At 56.6% G+C, this 19,741-nt stretch overlaps 1 protein-coding gene across 10 annotated transcripts; it reads left to right on the top strand.

The window, feature by feature from the left end:
- Positions 1–2,611: 2,611 nt before the first annotated feature.
- SPACA6 (sperm acrosome associated 6) lies at positions 2,612–19,741 on the top strand. 10 transcript variants are annotated; one of them, XM_024238265.3, is made up of 9 exons: positions 2,612–2,820; positions 8,267–8,344; positions 15,474–15,542; positions 16,420–16,443; positions 16,811–16,888; positions 17,018–17,127; positions 17,818–17,974; positions 18,058–18,268; positions 19,639–19,741. In XM_024238265.3, the coding sequence occupies exons 1-9, from the start codon at positions 2,730–2,732 to the stop codon at positions 19,670–19,672; spliced, it is 852 nt and encodes a 283-aa protein (XP_024094033.2). In that variant the 5' UTR covers positions 2,612–2,729; the 3' UTR covers positions 19,673–19,741. The 10 variants fall into 10 exon arrangements, 8 of the variants coding, with proteins under 8 accessions (XP_024094033.2, XP_024094034.3, XP_054397075.2 ...); XM_024238266.3 differs by lacking the exon at positions 2,612–2,820 and adding an exon at positions 6,040–6,991; XM_054541103.2 differs by lacking the exon at positions 2,612–2,820 and adding an exon at positions 6,760–7,553.

Consider the following 19,741-nt stretch of genomic DNA (forward strand, 5'->3'; position numbering starts at 1 on the left):
ATAAGGTTTCTGTGTAATCAATGATACAATGTATAACAAATACTCATTCCAGGAACTGGCTCCAAGTAGTCGTTCAATAAAGGGTATCTGTTGTCATTATTATTATCCCATTGTTAGTAATTATCAACAAATTTTAAAGGATCTAGAAGTAAGCATTTATCGAATATCTGGGTTTAGAGGCTTAAAAGCATTGGACAAAATCACTTTAAAAATCAGCAAATTTGGGCCAGGTGTGGTGGCTCAGCCAAGGTGAGAGGATCACTTGAGGTCAGAAGTTCAAGACCAGTCCAGCAAACGTGGCAAAACCCCATCTCTACAAAGTATACAAAAATTAACCGGGCCTGGTGGCGCATGCCTGTAGTTCCAGCCACGTGGGAGGCTGAGGTGGGAGAATGGCTTGAACCTGGGAGGCAGAGGTTGCAGTGATCTGAGGTAATGCCACTGCACTCCAGCCTGGGCAATCCACCTCAAAAATAAATAAATAAATAAATAAATAAATAAATAAATAAATCAGTAAATCTGAATATGCAATAGGCATTAGTTTCTTGACATAAAAAAACCTCCCAATCTCCCAATTAACTGAATACACTAGGAATAAATCGATGAATACAATGGAATATTATATCGCTATTAAAATGAATGAGGAGGTTCTATACACCTAGATATGGGAGGATCTTTGGATATCATGTAAAAAAAAAAAAAACAAGGTGCAGAATAATGTGATCCTATCAGGGGACAGAAAAGAGGAGGGTGGTATATATGTGCATAGAACGTATAAAATTCCTCTGGAAAGATACATAAGAAATTAGTGAATATATGCTCTCCCCAGAGAGAACTGGGTGGCTGGAGGATAGGAAGGGAGGGAGATGCACTGTTGAAAGCCCAGCACCATGCATCCTGAACGTTTTCCCTAAAACGTTTCCCTAAAACGTTTCCCTGAACGTTCTCCCTGGCTCTTAACGTCCACTAAGTTCTCAGATGCCCACAGCATCTCTCTCCTCTACCCTCTTCTTCCTCGTGGTTCCCCATTGAAAACAACTCCTGCCCCATCCGTTCCTGGGCCAGACTCAGGGAGTTGTAGCTTTCCTACCTGTTTCCCGCCCACAGGTTCCTGTTCTCTGCCCCCAGTGCCCAGCAGTCTCCAGCCATCTCCAGCTCCTCACATTCCTGCCCCACCCCTTCCTCTCCCCAGGTCCTAGCCCGCAAACTGCAGGGAGGGGGCCTCCTCCCCAGCCTCCACCAGTCTCTCTCGCCAGTCCACACAGCCTCAGCGGGGTCTGACATTCAGCTATAACCGTGTCCCCGCCCCTTGCTCACAGCCTTCCAGGGCTCCCTGTCACCCTCAGAAGGCTAAGTTCCCAGCCTGGCCTGAAACTCCCTAAGAATCACCCCGCCCGCTCGCCCCAGCCTCATCTCCTGTGCTCCTTGGCTCCTGGCTTCGGAGGCTCCAGTCAGACTTAAGGGCTTTGTTGTCCTCCCAGCACCTCCTTGGTTTCCTGCCTTGGGCCTTCGCTTCAGCTGTGCCCTCTGCCTGGAAGGGCCTTAGTGGAGGTCATGCCACAACCACGCCTTCTCTGGAGGTCCTCTCTGCCGTCTCCAGCTGCCAGGATTCCTCCCGCCCTGGGCTCTCACAGCCTCTGGCCTCTCCCTGTGTCATACCCAGATCACCAGGGATTGGGACTGTCTGCGGCTGGCTCTGTCTCTTCCATTACACTGTGAGCTCCATCTGCAAGGGCAGATTCGGGTCTGATTCACCTTTGAGTCCCCAGTGGGTGGGGGTGGGGGGGTGGAGATACCAAAGCTGGTGGGGGCGAAGCTGGGAGAGCAGGAAGGGGGAGAGAGAGACGGGCAGACCCTGACTGGTTCGGGGAGAGAAGGGAGGAGAAAGCGAGAGAGAGGAAGAACAGAGACACAGAGACAGGGAGGGAGGGAGAGAAACAGAGAAAAGGGAAGAATAAATGGGAGACACAGAAGCCCCACAGGCAGAGAAAGAGGATGGAGATAGGGAGAGGGCGAAAGGAAGGACAGATGTGCAGAGACAGAAGGGAGGACAGACGGAAAGAGACACAGAGAGGCAGCAAAAGCAACCAAGAATGACAGGAGCAGAGAGGAGGAGGGAAAGAGGGAGAGAGAGAGAGACAGAGAGAAAGAGAGAGAAGGGAGGGAGGGAGAGAGGGAGAGAGGGAGCGAGAGAGCGAGAGAGCACGCACAGAGCGAGGAGGAGGCGCAGGAGAGAAGAGGGAGGGAGGCCAGCGAGGGACAGGACAGGGCGGAGAGGCGGAGGGGAGCTAGGGAAAGCCGGGGAGGAGCGAGACTGGCCGAGGGAGGAGGGCGGGCGAGGCGGGAGCGCCGGCCGCCGCCGCCTCCCGGCCTCTTTTGTCCCTTCCCTCCTCTGCGTCAGGCTCCCCTGGCCCGGCCTCCCCCTCCCGCTCCCTCCTCCTCCCCGGGGCTGGATGGAATTTTTTCCCCTGGACCTGGGCCAGCTCCGGGGCAGGGGGGAAGCCAGGCCGGACTGGGCTGGGCGGTGGGGAGGGGCCGGGGCGGGGGGCCCCCTGGGGAGGGGGCTGGTCCGACGGCCGCGCCGCCGGCGGGGTCCGGGGAGGGGGAGCCCCGGGCCGCAGAGCCGGGGAGGAGGCGACGGCCGCAGGGAGTCGGGGAGAAGGGAAGGAGGATGGCGGGGACGGCGGGAGGAAGGGGAGAGGCCGCCGTGCGGCGAAGGCGGGGAGAGGATGGAGAGCGTTCGGCGGCGGTGGGGCCCGGCCTGCGGGCCCGGGGCGGCGGAGGAGACCCCTTCCCTGCGACGCGGGAGCCGCGGGAGCCGTGAGTCTGCGGAAAGGGAGGGTGGGGGGCTGGGGCCCGGACTCCTGGGTCCCTGAGGGAGGAGCACCCGGGGGCCTGGATTTCTGGGTTCTTGGAGGAGGAGTTGGGGGTGGGGGGGGTGGGGTGGCTGGGAACCCGGACTCCTGAATCCTTGAAGGAGGGGGCTGGGACCTGGATCCCGGGGTCCAGAAGCTGGAGAAGGCTGGGGACACTTCCTGGATTCAAGAGGGAGGACAGAGATGGGGGCTGGGGCTGGTAGGATCGTGGCTGGAGGAGACTAGGGGCGAGCTGCCCGAGCCCTCGGGGGAGGTGGAGGAAGACTGGCTTTGGAGTGCCTGCGGCAGCGGAAGGGTTAACGTCTGGCTGGAGGGGAGGGGGAGGGGCAGGGATGGGGCTGCGGGGCTTTGCGGGGTCAAGGGTGAGCCGTGCCAGTGGGAGGGGGCCGAGGAGGAGGGGGAGGTTGTCTGGGCTGCCAGACAGGCCAGGGTCAGCGGCGGGGGCAGGAGATGTCTGGAGGAGGAGAGGCCCAGCATCCATGCTCCCTCGGGGACCCGGGATTCCAGGTCCCAGCCCCCTCCTCCCTCAGATCTGGGAGTACACCACCCAGTCCCCCACCCATTCCAAAATCCGAGCGCCCAGCCCCCTTTTTTCCAGGATCCAGGAGTCTGAGCCCCCAGTCTGTTCCTCTCAGACCAGGGAATCCACACTCCAGCCCCTAACCCCTTCAAAACCCCAGAGTTCAGAACCTCAGCCCCTCTTCCCAAGGAGCGCGGCCCCCAACCCTCTGTTCCTCTAGAACCCAAGCGTCCAGGCTCCGGCATCTTTCTCCCTTTGAAGCCTGCAGTTCTGGGGATCCCCAGGCCCCTCCTCCTCCGGAACCCAGGAGTCCCCACCTCCTCTTTAGCCCCAGCTGGAGTCCAGCCCTCCAGGGGTTAAGGGGGCGGGACCAGCTGGTTGCCATGGTGCCAGACTGTTTGGGTCTGCTCTCTGACCCTTGGGGGCTCCCCAGGGTCCGCAGAGAGGAGGAGGGGGACCTAGGCCTGGGGGAAGTCCAGAGCCTACCCCTTCCCCAAAGCCGGCCTATGGGCCCAGGGAGTTCGCGTTTCCACCAACGCCTTGTCCAGTGACCTTGAACAAGTCCTGACCCTTCTCTCTCCGCCTCAGTTTCCCCAAGGAGACACTGGTTGGCGGGTGGGGGAGATGCTTAGGTCCCGGGAATCTTTGAGATTCTCGGCTTCCCCTCTCCCCTCACCCTCCTCCTCAGGCCCCAGGCAGCCCCGGGGCATGCTGGGAACCCAGGCCTGGGCTCCGGGCCAGGTTGGTGTGGGGGGGGTGGGGGCGGGGGCAGCCTCCTCCCTTCCCCTTCCTCCCCACCTTGGCCTGACTCTCGCCCCCGCCTGAGGGTCTGGGAGGTTGGGAAGGAGGGAAGGGGGAAGAGAGCTGGGACCGTAGACCCGTCTCCGGCCCCCGCCTCCCCCTTTCCTTCTCCGCCCCTTTCCCGCCTCTCCTCCCCCTCCTCAGCAGGTCGCTACCCCAGCCCTGGGCCCCTTCTCAAACCACCCCCACCCCACCCCCAGCTCCAGACCTGGCTGGAGCTGCGAGGGGGAGGGAGAGAGGGAAGGAGAAAAGAGAGAGAGAGAAGGGAGGGAGACCCAAAGAGAGAAGGGGGAGGGGAGGAAAGAGAGAGACCTAAGAGGGAGGGAAGGAGAGAGAGAGGGAGAGAAAGGGAAAGAGACAGAGACAGAGAGAGAGCAGGAGACGGAGCTGAGGGATGGAGAGAGGGAAGGGGCGGAGGGAGAGGAAGTGAGGAAAGACATCCGAAAAAAGGGGGTGGAGAAGGGTGAGAAAGAGACTGAGAGAGGGCCAGAGAGAATGAGAGAGACAAAGAGGGGGAAGGGGGAGAAGGGGAGGATGAAAGACAGAAGGTAGAGGAAAAGAAGGAGAAAGAGGGGGAGAGAGGGAAGGAAACAGGAGCAGGCAGAGGAGAGAGGCGATGGGGAGAGAGAGAAGCCAGCGCAGAGCCACGGAGGGATGTCCTGATGCAGGAGGAGGCTGGGAACCAGGGAAGGTGGAAAGAAAGAGGGAGAGAGAGAAAAAGGCAGGGCCAGAGAGAACTGGACTGCGAGAAAGGAACGGGAAAGTGCGCCTGGAGAAGGGGCAGCGAGAACCAGACAGTCCAGGAGGAGGGGCTGGGCACGGGAGAGACCCCAGCTGGAGGGGCTCTGAGCCCAGGGCTGGGGAGGGTGGGTGCTGGGTCCCGGGGTCCAGAAGCTGGTGAAGGCTGGGGACACCTCCTGGATTCAAGAGGGAGGACAGAGATGGGGGCTGGGCCGACTTTGGGAGCCTCTTCCCCTCTCTGAGGCTCAGCCCCCTCACCTGCCAAATGGGGATGCTGAGGGCACCTCGCTGTCTGGACTGGGAAGTGTCAGAGAGAGGACTGGTGCTCAGGGCCTGGCATGGGGTCAGCGCTGGGGGATTGTGGCTGTCATAGTTGTAAATGACCCAAAGAAGGGAGGAGAGAGGAAAGAAGGCACCTAGGGAGGCTTTGATGGTTGACTAGCCCCTGGCCTCCTTAGCCCTGGGCATGGAGTCTCTGCAGACTGACAGGAGGGTAGGTAGGAAGCAGGTGTGCCCAAAGGGCCAAATTACAAGACAAATGAGGTTCCCTCCCAGCCGGCACCCAGGAAGCCAGGTTTTCTATCGGGCCATGCCTTCTCCAGGAGGCCTGCCTGGCGGGAGGGAGGAGGGGCTGGGGGCGGGGACTCCTGGGTCTCTGGGGAGAAGGGGGCTTTGGATCTGGACTCCTGAGTCTGAGGGAGGAAGGGGCTGAGTCCTTGGATTCCAGGAACATTTGGGGAGAAAAGGGCCAGGGGCCTGGATTCCTGGGTCTCTGGTGAGGAAGGGCCTAGACTTCTGGGTTCTTTAGGGAGGAGGGGGATGAGGGCCTTGACTCCAGGGTCCCTGATGAGGAAGGGGCTGAGGGCCTGGACTCCTGGGTTCCTTGGGGAGGAGGGGCCGGGGGCCCGGACTCCTGGGTCCTGGCACCCACCCGTAGAACCGACCTTGCGGGGCCTTCGCCGCACACAAGCTCGTGTCTGTGGGTCCGTGTCGGGGGCTCACCATCGCGGCTGGGGCCTCCCCGGCCCTCCCCCCCATCCCTGGTCCTCCTGGTCCCTGTCTGTCTGTCTGTCGGGTCTGTCCACCTGCCGCGCCCCCCGGGCTGAGGTAGGAGGTTGTATAGTTGAGGAGGACACCCAAGGAGATCACTATACGGCCTCCTAGCTTTCCCCAGGCTGCGCCCTGCACGGGACGGGGCCCGGCGGGGACCCCCAGCCCCACTCGGGGACCCTTAGCCCCACTGGGCTGCCCCAGGGACCCTGGGAGGAGGAGCCGGGCTCTTTTCTGTCCTTGTCCCTGCATCCTCTCCTTCCCCTGAGATCTGTTTTCCTTCCCTGTCTGTCTCTCCGTCTCTGCTGTGTGTCTGTGGCTTGTGCGTCTCTTTCACAGTGGATCCTCTGACTCCCTCTTATTCTGGCTTTCTAGGTCTCTGCCCCTCCCGATATCTCTCTGTGTCTCTATTTCTGTCGTTTTTGGTCTTTCTGTCTCTGGCTCTCAGAATGTCTCTGTACCCATCTCCATCTCTGACCTCCACCCCAGGGCCTACCGGGCCACCGCACACCATGTTGCCAGTCTCTAGGTCCCTGAGACCCTTTAACCTGTGAGGACATCCAGGGTCACAGGTGAGGTTCTTGGGAGCCTGGCGTCTGGCCCAACCACACACCTGGGGAATTGCTGGCCTGACCTCTGACCCCTGACTCCTCATACCCTTCCTCCAGAGCATGACATTTGACCACCAACTGAAACCTGACCTCTGACCCCAGACCACTGGCCCTTCCCCCACCCTGTGGTGACTTCATAAAGGTTACTAGCTTCTCCCCTGGCCTTGAGACCCACACGATGGCCCTGCTGGCCCTGGCCAGTGCCGTCCCGTTTGCCCTGCTGGCCGTTGCTGTCTTCAGGGTGCCCGCCTGGGCCTGTCTCCTCTGCTTCACAACCTACTCTGAGCGCCTCCGCATCTGCCAGATGTTTGTTGGGATGCGGAGCCCCAAGCTTGAAGAGTGTGAGGAGGCCTTCACGGCCGCCTTCCAGGGCCTCTCTGACACCGAAATCAGTGAGGAGACCATCCACACTTCATCAGTGTCCTGGGGAAGGTGCAGAGGGAGGGCCGGAGAGGCCCAGAGGGTCAGGCTGAGGGACAGACAGAGAGAAACAGTCAGAGGAGAAAGGCTCAAAGACCATGAGAACAACAGAGACTTAGGGACAGAGAGACACAGACAGGGGAAGACAGCAGGGCAAAGACTCAGAGAGGGGAGGATGGAGAGTCAGAGAGGGGAGGATGGAGACTCAGAGGGGAGGATGGAGACTCGGGAGGATGGAGACTCAGAGAGGGGAAGATGGAGACTCGGGAGGATGGAGAGTCAGAGAGGGGAGGATGGAGACTCAGAGAGGGGAAGATGGAGACTCAGAGGGGAGGACGGAGACTCAGGAGGATGGAGACTCAGAGAGGGGAAGATGGAGACTCAGAGAAGGGGGAAGATGGAGACTCAGAGGGGAGGATGGAGACTTGGGAGGATGGAGACTCAGAGAGGGGAAAATGGAGACTCAGAGGGGAGGATGGAGACTCAGGGGAGGATGGAGACTCAGAGAGGAGAAGATGGAGACTCGGGAGGATGGTGAGTCAGAGAGGGGAGGATGGAGACTCGGGAGGATGGAGAGTCAGAGAGGGGAAGATGGAGACTCAGAGGGGAGGACGGAGACTCAGAGAGGGGAAGATGGAGACTCAGAGAAGGGAAGATGGAGACTCAGAGGGGAGGATGGAGACTTGGGAGGATGGAGACTCAGAGAGGGGAAGATGGAGACTCAGAGGGGAGGATGGAGACTCGGGAGGATGGTGAGTCAGAGAGGGGAGGTGGAGACTCAGAGAGAGGGGAAGATGGAGACTCAAGGGGAAGGTGGAGACTCAGGAGGATGGAGAGTCAGGAGGATGGAGACTCATAGAGAGCGGAGGATGGAGAGTCAGGAGAGGATGGAGACTGGAGAGGGAATAGAGACCCAGTGAGGGGAGGATGGAGACTCAGAGGGGGGAAGACAGAGACTCAAAGAGGGTGGAAACCCAGAGAGGTGAGGATAGAGATGAGGCAGAGACTAGGGGAAGCAGGATAGCAACCGGTCGGGGGGCAGAGACTCAGGGAGGATAGAGACTCACAGAGAGGTGAGGATAGAGACTTGGGAGGGACTCAGGAAGCATAGCGACTGTGGGGCAGAGTCAGAGAGGGGAGGATACAGACTTGGGAGGGCAGAGACTCAGAAACAGAATGTTCCCATTAGGGACATGGTGTTGCGGGGAGCTGCCTCCCCCAGCCCCTGCTCCCTCCCTTACCGCCAGACTATGATGAGAGAAGCCACCTGCATGACACCTTCACCCAGATGGCCCATGCCCTGCAGGAGCTGGCTGCTGCCCAGGGTGAGTGTGTGGGGATGAGGAGATGGGAGATGTGGACTTGGAGCCCCCAAGAGATGGGGATGTGGGAGGGCCCAGGGCAGAGGAAGGAGGCCCCCAGAGTTGGGCAGTGATCTGGGAGGGGAAAGCTGGGAAGCCATTGAGCTCAGCTACTTGTCCGAACGAAGGTTGAAGGCAGCTCTAAGAGCCGGGGGCTGAAGATGGTGAGAGGGAAGGGATGCTGCAGACATTGCCTAGAGCTGGAAGTCCAGTTGGGGTCAGGTAGGCATAGGTTCTGCCATGGCTGCATGGCTCACACTCTTACTGGCTATGAAGTTCTGGGTGGATCACCGCCCCTCTCCTGGCCTCAACTTACCCATCTGTAAAGTGGGACAATCTTCTTGCCTCCTAGGATGGCTATGGAGCTCAGTGCAGGGGTTGGGGCTGCCTGATGAGCCTGATCTTAGGGAAGGCATCTTCCTCTAGGATAGAACACACACACACACTCGCACACAGACACACTCAGAGACACACACTCACACTCACACACACACAGATTTCTTATAAAGTGATTCCACATTTTTGAGGTGTGAGGCAATTAGAGGGCGGGAAAACAGGAACAGCAGAGTGGATCGCTCAGGTGACAGCAGTGAAAAGAGATGAGGTGTGACTGTCCTGGTGAGACAGGCACATGTGACAGCCTTGAGGTGTGTGGCTGTGCGAAGAGACCTCAGGGCTGGGGGCCATGCATGGCCAATGGGCAGCATGGGCAGTAATCATGCCTGATCACCATGGCCATGATCCCCACGAGGTGCCAGACCCTGGAACTGTGGAGGCTCGGAGTTGCAGGAGTTACAGAGCGCTGCGCTGTAGAATAAACCGGCTTCCTCTTAGGTCCAGGAGCTCAGGGCTTATTCCCACACCCATAGTCGCTCCTTTTGCTTCCTGCTTTGCCTTCCAAGCGTCTTGTCAACAATCCCAGAAGAGGGAAGGTTCCCATCCACCCAGGGGGCATCCAGGGCCAGCCTGGAGAAGGCCTCAGCTGTGGCTCCCCCCATCTCCACCCTAAAGGGAGACCTGAGGCCCTAAAGCTCTCCATGTGCAGGATTCCAAGAAATGCCCTTTCTCCCCACTTAGGCTGCCTTGTCACAGAAGCTTTTGAAAAGATCAGGAACCTTTGAATCTGGGAGTGGAAGCCTTCTTTGGGGCCGCATGGGGGACAAACTTGGAGGGGAGAGAGAAGAGGCTGGGTGAGGGTCCAGGCCAGAGTGGACGCCCAAGTGGGGGCTGGGGCTGTGAAGGTGGAGAAGAAGGTCCAGGGCCAGAGAGTTAGGTCTGCTGGGCTGTTTCAGGAAGCATAGAGAACAGCATCTGAGACAGGTCCTGCTCCATATGCCTGTTGGGCGGTGGGTCATCACTGAAATAAGGAGCCTGAGAGAAAGAGCCGGGGGCAGATGATAAGCTGGGTTAGAAGGCAGTGACTTTGAGGGGTCCCAGGGACGTTTAGGAGGCAACTAGATACCCAGGTGCAGAGTTCAGCAGAAAAGTCAGAGAGTTTTGAGTCTCTTTCCTCAGGGCACTGGGGAGCCGCAGCAGGAGTGTGAGCAGTGAAGAAGTAGGGGCAGCTCTGGGTGTAGAAAGAACCCTCTGGGGTCGTGTCAAAGATGGACCAGAGGGAGAGTCTGGAGGCCGGGAGAAGCTGGTGCAATACGTTCAATGATATTTACTGATTGTGCTGGGAACAACCCTGGTAACACAGCTGCGACCAAAACTGCAAACCACCTGTCCTCGGGTTGCTTATATTGGGGTGGAGTCTGGGGAGACAGACAATAAACATAATCGATAAAATATCTTAGTATCTTAGCATGTCAGTTGGTGATCCCTCCGTGGAGGAAAACAGAGAAGGGGAAGAGAAAGGGGTGATAGTTTTTTTGTTTTTTTGTTTTTTTGAGATAGGGTCTCACTTTGTCACCCAGGCTGGATTGCAATGACGTGATTATAGCTCACTACAGCTTCAAACTCCTGGGCTCAAGCGATCTTCCTGCCTCAGCCTCCCAAGTAGCTGGGACTATAGGTGTGCGCCACCATCTTTGGCTGATTTTTTAAATAGTTTGTAACGATGGTGTCTTGCTATGTTGCATGGGTTGGTCTTGAACTCCTGGGCTCAAGTGATCTTCCCACCTCAGCCTCCCAAAGTGCTGGGATTACAGGCATGAACTACCGTGCCTGGCTGGGTGATAATTTTAAATAGGTTGGTCAGGGCAGGTGGAAATGACAGGGTCCAGTTGAGCAAAGACCTGAACAAGGTGACGGTGACAGTGACAGCCATGCAGATAATCTGGGGAAAGAGATTTTCAGGCCACAGGGAATAGCCAGTGCAAGACCCAGGGGCCCGTGGAGCTGGAGTGAAGGTGAAATCAGAGAGATAGCAAGGGGCCACCTCCTGTAGATCCTCATAGACACGGGGTTCTCAAGCCCCAGCATACATCAGAATCCCCTGGGAGCTTATTTAAAATGCAGATTTCCGGGCTTCACTGCCTCTGATCAGGAGGTCCAAGGTAGGGGCCAGAAATGGACGTTTCTGTCAAGATCCCAGGCAATGCTGATGCTGCTGCTCCGGGAACACTCTTTGAGAATCACTGTCATAGGCCCTTGGAATGACTTTTGTTTTTTGCTCTTGAAATGGGGGAGCTATTGGAGGACTTTACACAGAGAGACGGGATCTGACCTAGGATTTGACAAGATCTCTCTAGCAGCTGTGTGGGGCCTGGACAAAGGCAGGAAGACTTCCAGTGAGAAGCCAGCCCGTGGTGGCTTGGACCAGTCACAGTGGTCCGGGGGGGCCCAGGTGAGGTCTGAGCAGAGTGGGGTGGGCATGAGGATTTGACCGTGTGCCAGGCCTGCCCATGTGAAAGGCTGTGTTTTCCATACACAGAGTCGTTCATATTAAGTATCTTCCTAAAGGATATCCTCTACCGGCCCTGTGAGGCTGGGTTTTATAGCCCCGCTTATCAGATGGGAACGCTGGGCTCTTCTAGACAAGAACAGTAGGCCCAGGATATATTTGGAGATAGACTGGACCAGATGTAGGTGGGTGAGGGCAACAGGAAGAATCAAGGATGACTTTTGTGTCTCCTCCAGAGGGAGGAGCAGGGAGATGGAGGAGCTGACGTAGGCTGACTGCCTCTTGGTGATCCCAGGTGATCTTATTTGTATATATGTATATATAAATCATGGAGTCGATGACCTGGTGCAGACTGGATGCAGTATTAGGTGTGGAGATTATGTATGCAATGATTAGGTGTGGAGGCTCTGGAGCCTGACCACCAGGGTCAAATGTAGCCATGTGACTTTGGACCACTTCTCTAATCTCCCCATGCCTCCGTTTCCCCATCTCAAACTTGGAGATGGCAATCCTAAGTTTGCCAGCCTTCTCTAACACTCACTACGTGCCAGGAGCCGTTCTACACACTTAGTGACACCATCTCATACAATCATTAAACGATGACATGAAAGAGTGGGGATGAGGATGCTTTCATGGTTGTATGGCGTCTCATCCTCCTGCTAATCCTGTGATACAGACACTGCTATCATTCTCATTTGATGAATGAGGAAACTGAGGATCAGGAAGGTGAAGTCACTTGGCCAAGGTCGCATGGGGAGGAGGGCTTGTGATTGACACTCAGATCTGAGACAGGTGTGCTCAAGATGGAAGCACCAGGACTCAGACCCAGATGATCTGAACCAGGGTCAGAGCTCCTGATGATATGCACCTCCTCTGGGGGAGACTTTACAACACCCACCCATGCTGCTTTATGGCCTGCTTGCTATAACCCAGGCCGCTTGGCCTGTTTGGAACATTTCACTCCACTTATACTCCCTTGGTGGGTTATAAGCCCACCTCGCCGCCATGGCTTACTTGGTATATCCCACGCTTACCCTGCTCATGAGTCATTTGATTTGGCCCATAAAAATTCTTTGGATGACTCCTCCAACATCCTGGCCTCTCATTTGTGCACCCCAGTCTGACCACATGCTCCTGATCATCTTGCCGTCTTGAGACCACACTCCTGCTCTGTGGCCAAGGAGAGACCACTGGGTCCTCATTTGGAACCCACTTCTCGGCATCAGTGCTTCCTCTCTCCAAGTGTATATCCAATGATCATTGTTTCAGGCACTCTCTTGCCAATATCCTCAGTTCCCTCCCTTTTTGTATGGCTTTAATCACAGAGGACGCTTTACCCTGTCCCTGCAATGGCTTAAGCCCGTAGGAAGTTTATTTCTCCTATATAAAGTAAGTCCTGAGGTAGGCACTTAAGGCTAGTATGGCACCTCCATTTCTTGGGGATCCAAGCTCCTTCAAGACTTAATATCCCAGGGAGTAGCCCTTGTCCTCACGGTCCTGTGTGGCTGCTAGAGCTCCAACCATCAAAACAAATTTTCAGGTAGCAGGATACAAATTTTCAGGCAGCAGGATGGATGAGGGGAACAATAAGATGGCACCACCTTCTCTCTGTTTTTTAGAGACAGGGTCTTGCTCTATTGCCCAGGCTGGATGGAGGGCAGTGGTGCAATCATAGCTCACTATAGCCTCGAACTCCTGGGCTCAACCATCCTCCCACTTCAGCTTCCTGAGTAGCTAAGACTACAGGCACGCCATCACACCTGGCTAATTTATAAAAATTTGTTTAGAGATGGTGTCTGGATATGTTGCCCAGGCTTGTCTCGAACTCCTGGCCTCAAGTGATCCTATCACCTCAACCTCCCGAGAAGCTGTGATTCCAGGTGTGGTACCACCTCCCTTTTAAGGCCACCTCCTGTGACTCACATAACACAGCCATTTACATCCTATGGCTACAACTTGGTCACGTGACCACAACTGCAAGGAAGGCTGGGAGATGAAGCTTTTTATCTGTGTTCTGTGGATATAGATTATAGATATATAGGTATTTGGAGGCAGTGGACAATTCCTGTGTATTGGCTTGCTAGGACCATTGTAACAAAGTACCGTAGACTGGGTGACTTGAACAACAGAAGTTTCTGCTTTCTAGAATTCTGAGATCAAGGTTTTGGTGTCAGCAGGTTTAGTTTCTCACACCTCTCTCTTTGGCTTGTAGATGCTTTCTTCATATGTCCCTGTGTGCATCTCTGTGTCCTAATTTCCTCTTCTCATAAGGACACCAATCATACTGCATTACGGCCCACCCTAATGACCTCATTTTAACTTAATCACCTCTTTAAAAACCAAGTACAGTCACATTCTGAGGTACTGGGAGTTAGGACTTCAACATACGAATTTGGTTGCGGGGGTGGGAGGTGGGCGGCACGATTTAGCCCATAAAACCCTGCCACATTTCTGATTTCCACAAACCACCACGAGATCAAGTCAGCTGTCTATTCTTATTCCACTGGAACAAGCCACAAACCTATACAGTTTGGAGGCCATTGCAGTGGTCAAAACACAAGGCAAGGCATGGTGGCCCACACCTGTAATCCCAGCACTTTGGGAGGCCGAGGCAGGCGGATCACCTGAGGTCAGGAGTTTGAGACCAGCCTGGCCAACATGGTGAAACCCCATCTCTACTAAAAATACAAAAATTCGCCGGGCATGGTGGTGGGTGCCTGTAATCCTAGCTACTGGGGAGGCTGAGGCAGGAGAATCGCTTGAACCTGGGAGGTGGAAGTTGCAGTGAGCCAAGATCACACAACTGTACTCCAGCCTGGGCAACAGAGCAAGACTCTATCTCAAAACAAAACAAACACCTACAAAGACAAGGAACATAAAAGAGTAAAAGATGGGTAAATATAGAAGTGAATAGAGGCTGGGGACTATGGAGAAGTGGCCGGTGTGTGCCCCATTTCAAGGGAGTGACTGCTACTTATCTCCAGCTAATCGCTGCCTTATGGAAATGCAATCTCTGTGTTACAGCTCTTCCAACTTTGTAAAAAAGAGATGCCAAACGTTTTATGTGACATTCCAAATTTTATATGTTGGCAACTGGTTCATTTTCTTTTAAACACTTTCCAGGCCAAATATAACACATCCCAGGGATGGATTTGGGTCATAGGCCACCAGCTGGGGTCTCCAGTTCAAGTTGGATCCTGGAATTCATTGTACAAATACTTACTGAGCACTTCTAAGACTGAGGGCCCTCTCCAGGATTCAGAGGACACAGCGCTACAGAAGAGCATGTTTATTTACTTATGAGACAGACATAAATGATCATCTATATATAAATATATGTAATTGCAGGCGGATGAGAGCTAGGAATGAAATGATTGCGATGAGAGACAAAAACAGGGAACTTGATTAGATTTGTGGTGATGGAAGGATGATTAGGAGAAGGAAAAATGTGCTAAAAACAAGCCAGCATGTGCAAAGGCCCTGAGGTGCTAGGGAATGTGGTTGTTTTCATATTAAAGGAAATGAGGCCAGGTACGGTGGCTCATGCCTGTAACCCCAACACTTTGGGAGGCTGAGGTGGGTGGATCACTTGAGGTCAGGAGTTTGAGACCAGCCTGGCCAACATGGTGAAACCCTGTCTCTACTAAAAACACAAAAATTAGCCAGGCGTGGTGGTGCACACCTGCAGTCCCTGCTACTCAGGAGGCTAGGGCAGGAGAATCACTTGAACCCAGGAGGCAGAGGTTGCGGTGAGCCGAGATCACGCCACTGCACTCCAGCCTGGGTGACAGTGAGACACTGTCTCAATAAAATAGAATAAAGGAAATGAAAGGTGGCCATTGGGAATGGGACAGGGAGGGAGGGGGAACTAGGCCAAACCATGTAAGACCTAATAGGCCTCGGTGAGGAATTTGATCTTTATCCTCCCCTTCTCCCCGCAACAAGCTACATGCAGGTGATGTCCGGGAGGGCTTCCATCCTGGAGAGATTCAGGAGGCAGAAGAAAGGAGACTTAGGTAGGGACTTGTTAGCCTTCAACTACAGAGGGCGGGTGATGAGAAGAGGAGCAGAGAATATGGTAATGAGAGGGGTGAAGAGGGGCCAGGGAAGGGCAGATACCATGACAGCACGTCCTGTGAGCTAGGGCCAGCCTAGCCCTAGCCAGGCTAGATCAGAATGCAGGACCAAGGACCAAGCCCTAGGGGGAAGGGCTTTACTACACAGGCCGTCCTCCCCTCCACTCTCCAGGATCCTTTGAGACTGCCTTCCCTGATGCTGCGGAGAAAATGAAGAAGGTCATTACACAGCTTAAAGAAGGTAAAATACACTCCATCTCTCCTTCCCCAGACACACGCACACAATTAGAAAACCCCACTTTTGGCCGGGGACGGTGGCTCACGCCTGTAATCCCAGCACTTTGGAAGGCTGAGGCGGGCAGATCACTTGAGATCAGGAGTTCAAAAGCAGTCTGACCAACATGGTGATACCCATATCTACTAAAGATACTAAAATTAGCTGGGCGTGGTAACGCATGCTTGTAATCTCATCTACTCAGGAGGCTGAGGCAGGAAAATTGCTTGAACCCTGGAGGCGGGGTTGCAGTGACCGGAGATCGTGCCACTGCACTCCAGCCTGGGTGACAGAGCAAGACTCCATCTCAAAACAAAACCCACTCCTGAAACCCCCCCCCATCCACTCCCCGTACAATCCCCTGGCCCCATCTCTGAGCATCAGACCTTGAGGAACGACTGTTTCCCCGCGTGGACCATTTTTGATCTGGTCCCGCCCCTTCGATGAAAGGTTTCGTCTCCAACTAAGCCCCTTTCCGGGACTACTACTAGCCTGGCCACGCCTCTTCTCTAACTGGGCCACCACCTTAGCCCTGGTCTCCTGCAAGGATCGCCCAGGATCTAGCCCCGCCTCCTCGGTGGAATACATCCGGATTGCCCATCCCCGTCAGGGCCTACAGCAAACCAGTGTGTTTCCCTCTAAACCCCAAGTAGAAGGCTGGCAGCAGGCCTGGGCCTGACCTCCTAGTGGAATGCTCAGGCTTGGCCCCGCCCCCAGGTTATGACGAAAGCTTGGCCCCGCCCCCTCGGAGCAATGCGTCGGGCCTTGTAACATCAGCTAGGGGAGCATCAGGCAGGGTTCTTCCCACGACTTTAAGGTAGTGATGTTTCCTCTTCCTCCACAGCCCAGGCTTGCATCCCTCCCTGCGGTAAGGACTTCATCTAAAACTTGGAATTGCGGGGTAAGGGAGGCGGTCGGGGCCGAAACGTACGACATCAAGTGTGGGAAATCGGGTGGGCTTCACATCCTTAGGAGGCCAATAAGATCCCTGGAGAAAAGGAAGTAAACCAAGTATTGCTCTAAATCCTCAGAAGGTGTGTGTGAGAGCCGAAGCAAACCAATAGGAATCCTAGAGGGCGGAGAGGAGTGAGAGTCGACCAAAGACAGCAGGGAGGGCGGGGTCAAGATGCCACCTGGCCGATGGACCCCGGGAAGCTGCATGGATCTCAAGTGGGCCAAGGGCCCCGGGCTTGGGAGGGCAGGTGGCGCCTAGACCCAGCGTTCCCGCTCCACAGGTCTCCAGGAGTTCGCCCGGCGTTTCCTCTGCAGCGGGTGCTACTCTAGGGTCTGCGACCTCCCGCTGGACTGCCCAGGTGAGGGGGCGGGGCCTCGGGGTGCAGGAGGCCAACCTGAGAAACGGGACCAGAGCACCGAGGGGCATGAGCTGGTGGCGAGGCCAGACGTGGTCGGGGCCCAGCGAGTGAACCCTGCTCCGTCTTCAGTTCAGGATGTGACAGTGACTCGGGGCGACCAGGCTATGTTTTCTTGCATCGTGAACTTCCAGCTGCCAAAGGAGGAGATCACCTATTCCTGGAAGTTCGCAGGAGGAGGTGTGAGTCGGGGCGGGGCCGGCGCGAAGAGTTTAGACGGGCGAGTTAGCCTTCACTAGAGGTTGGGGAGTCAGCTTGCGGGGACGGGACTCTGGGAAGCTCCGTCCAGACACAAGCATCAGCAAGAGGAGGGTCGCGGGATTTAGGGGAGAGCTCGAAGATCAGAATGCAGGACCAAGGACCTGGTGCGATGGCTCACGCCTGTAATCCCAGCGCTTTTGGAGACCAAGGCGGGAGGATGGCTTGAGCCCAGGAGTTTTGAGACCGGCCTCGGCAACATACTAAGACCCCTCCTCTACCAAAAAATTTTAAAAACAGCCGGGCGTGGTGGTGCACGCCTATAGTCCCAGCCACTGGGGAGGCTGAGCGGGAAGACTGCTTAAGTCCAGGAGTTCGAGGCTGCAGTGAGCTATGATCGCGCCACTGCACTGCAGCCTGGGCGCCAGAACGAGACCCTGTCTGGAAGAAAAAAAAAAATACATAAATAAAAGCAGTTTCTAGGGGTAGGTTATGCGTAAGGGTTTAAGGAGTGAGGGGAAGGGGTGCGTTTAGGGCAGGGGAGCGAGAAGGCTCGGGGGCGGGTTCAAGGCTCAGGGCCAGGACTCCAGGGGGCGTGGTCTGGCTCGGGGGGCGGGGCTTGTGGGTTACTCAGTGGCAAGCCGGAGTTGAGTTTAAACCCGCGTGTCCCGCAGCTCCGGACTCAGGACTTGTCCTATTTCCGAGATATGCCGCGGGCCGAAGGATACCTGGCGCGGATCCGGCCGGCTCAGCTCACGCACCGCGGGACGTTCTCCTGCGTGATCAAGCAAGACCAGCGCCCCCTGGCCCGGCTCTACTTCTTTCTTAACGGTGGGGCGGGGCGCGGCGGAGTGAGTGAGTGGGGTGGGGAGAGGGGTGGGGCTCGTGCCTGGCTGACGTGCGCGCCCCCGCAGTGACGGGTCCGCCCCCGCGGGCGGAGACAGAGTTGCAGGCCTCGTTCCGGGAGGTGCTGCGCTGGGCGCCGCGGGATGCCGAGCTGGTCGAGCCCTGGAGGCCCAGCCTGGGCGAGCTGCTGGCCAGGCCCGAGGCTCTGACGCCCAGCAACCTATTCCTGCTTGCAGTCCTCGGGGCCCTCGCATCAGCGAGTGCGACAGTGTTGGCGTGGTGAGTTCTGGAGACCCCGGAGCCCCAGCATCTACCTCCCCGCTGTCTCAGATCCCAGCGAGAAGTCTGGGTTCCCAGCAGCCTCCAGCCCAGGAGGTCAGGCTTTCAGTTCCTCCTCTCTCAGACCCACGAGTCCAGGTCCCAGTCCTTCTTTATTAGCCCAGGAATCCAAGTCCCCAGTCCCCTCCTCCCTTAGATCTAAGAGTCCAGGCCCCCAGCCCCTCCTCTCTCAGACCCAGGAGTCCAGGTCCGCAGCCCCTCCTCCCTCAGACCCAGGATTCCAGGCCCCCAGCCCCTACTCCTTCAGACCCAGGAGTCCAAGTCCCCAGTCCCCTCCTCCTGCAGATCCAAGAGTCCAAGCCCCCGGACCCCCTCCTCCCTCAAACCCAGGAGTCCAGGCCCCCAGCCCCTCCTCCTGCAGACCCAGGAGTCCAGGGCCTCAGCCCCTCCTCCCTCAGATCCAAGAGTCCAGGCCCCCAGGTTCCTCCTCCCTGAGACCCAGAAGCCCAGGCCCCAGCCCCTCCTCCCTCAGATCCAGGAGTCCAGGCCCCCAGTCCTTCCACCCGCAGACCCAGAAATCCATGATCCTAGCCCCTCATCCCTCAGACCCAGGGGTCCAGGACCCCAGCCCCTTCCTCCCTCAGACCCAGGTGTCCAGGACCCCAGCCCCCTCCTCCCTCAGACCCAGGTTTCCATCCAGGCCTCTGGCCCCTCCTCCCTCAGACCCAGGAATCAAGGCCCCCAGTCCTTCCACCCGCAGACCCAGAAATCCAAGCCCCCAGCCCCTCCTCCCTAAGACCCAGGAGTCCAGGCCTCCAGCCCCCTCCTCCCTCAGACCCAGGTTTCCATCCAGGCCCCGGACCCTCCTCCCTCAGACCCGGGAGTCCAGGCCCCAGCCTCTCCTCCCTCAGACCCAGGTTTCCATCCAGGCCCCTGGCCCCTCCTCCCTCAAACCCAGGAGTTCAGGCCCCCAGGCCCCTTCCTCCCTCAGACCCAGGAGTTCAGGCCCCTAGGCCCCTTCCTCCCTCAGACCCAGGAGTCCAGGTCCCCAGCCCCTCCTCCCTCAGATCCAAGAGTCCAGACCCCCAAGTTTCTCTTCCTTCAGACCCAGAAGCCCAGGCCTCAGCCCCTCCTCCCTCAGACCCAAGAGTCCAGGCCCCCTGCCCCCTCCTCCCTCAGACCTAGGAGTCTGGGCTCCCAGCAGCCCCCTCCTCCCTCAGAACCAGGAGTCGGGGCCCCCATCCCCTCCTCCCTCAGAACCAGGAGTCCGGGCCCTGTCCACCTTTTCGACCCTGGTGTCCAGGCCTCCGTGACCTAGGTTTCTAGTCACCAACCCCTCCTGTAACACACATACCTCTTTGTTTCCCCAGGATGTTCTTTCGATGGTACTGCAGTGGCAACTAACAAAGATATCTCTTTCCTCCTTCCCTATCCTATTTCCATCCTGAAAATAAAGAATATATTTCGACTGTA

This window comes from Pongo abelii, chromosome 20, assembly GCF_028885655.2.
Source record: "Pongo abelii isolate AG06213 chromosome 20, NHGRI_mPonAbe1-v2.0_pri, whole genome shotgun sequence".
Lineage (NCBI taxonomy): Eukaryota > Metazoa > Chordata > Mammalia > Primates > Hominidae > Pongo > Pongo abelii.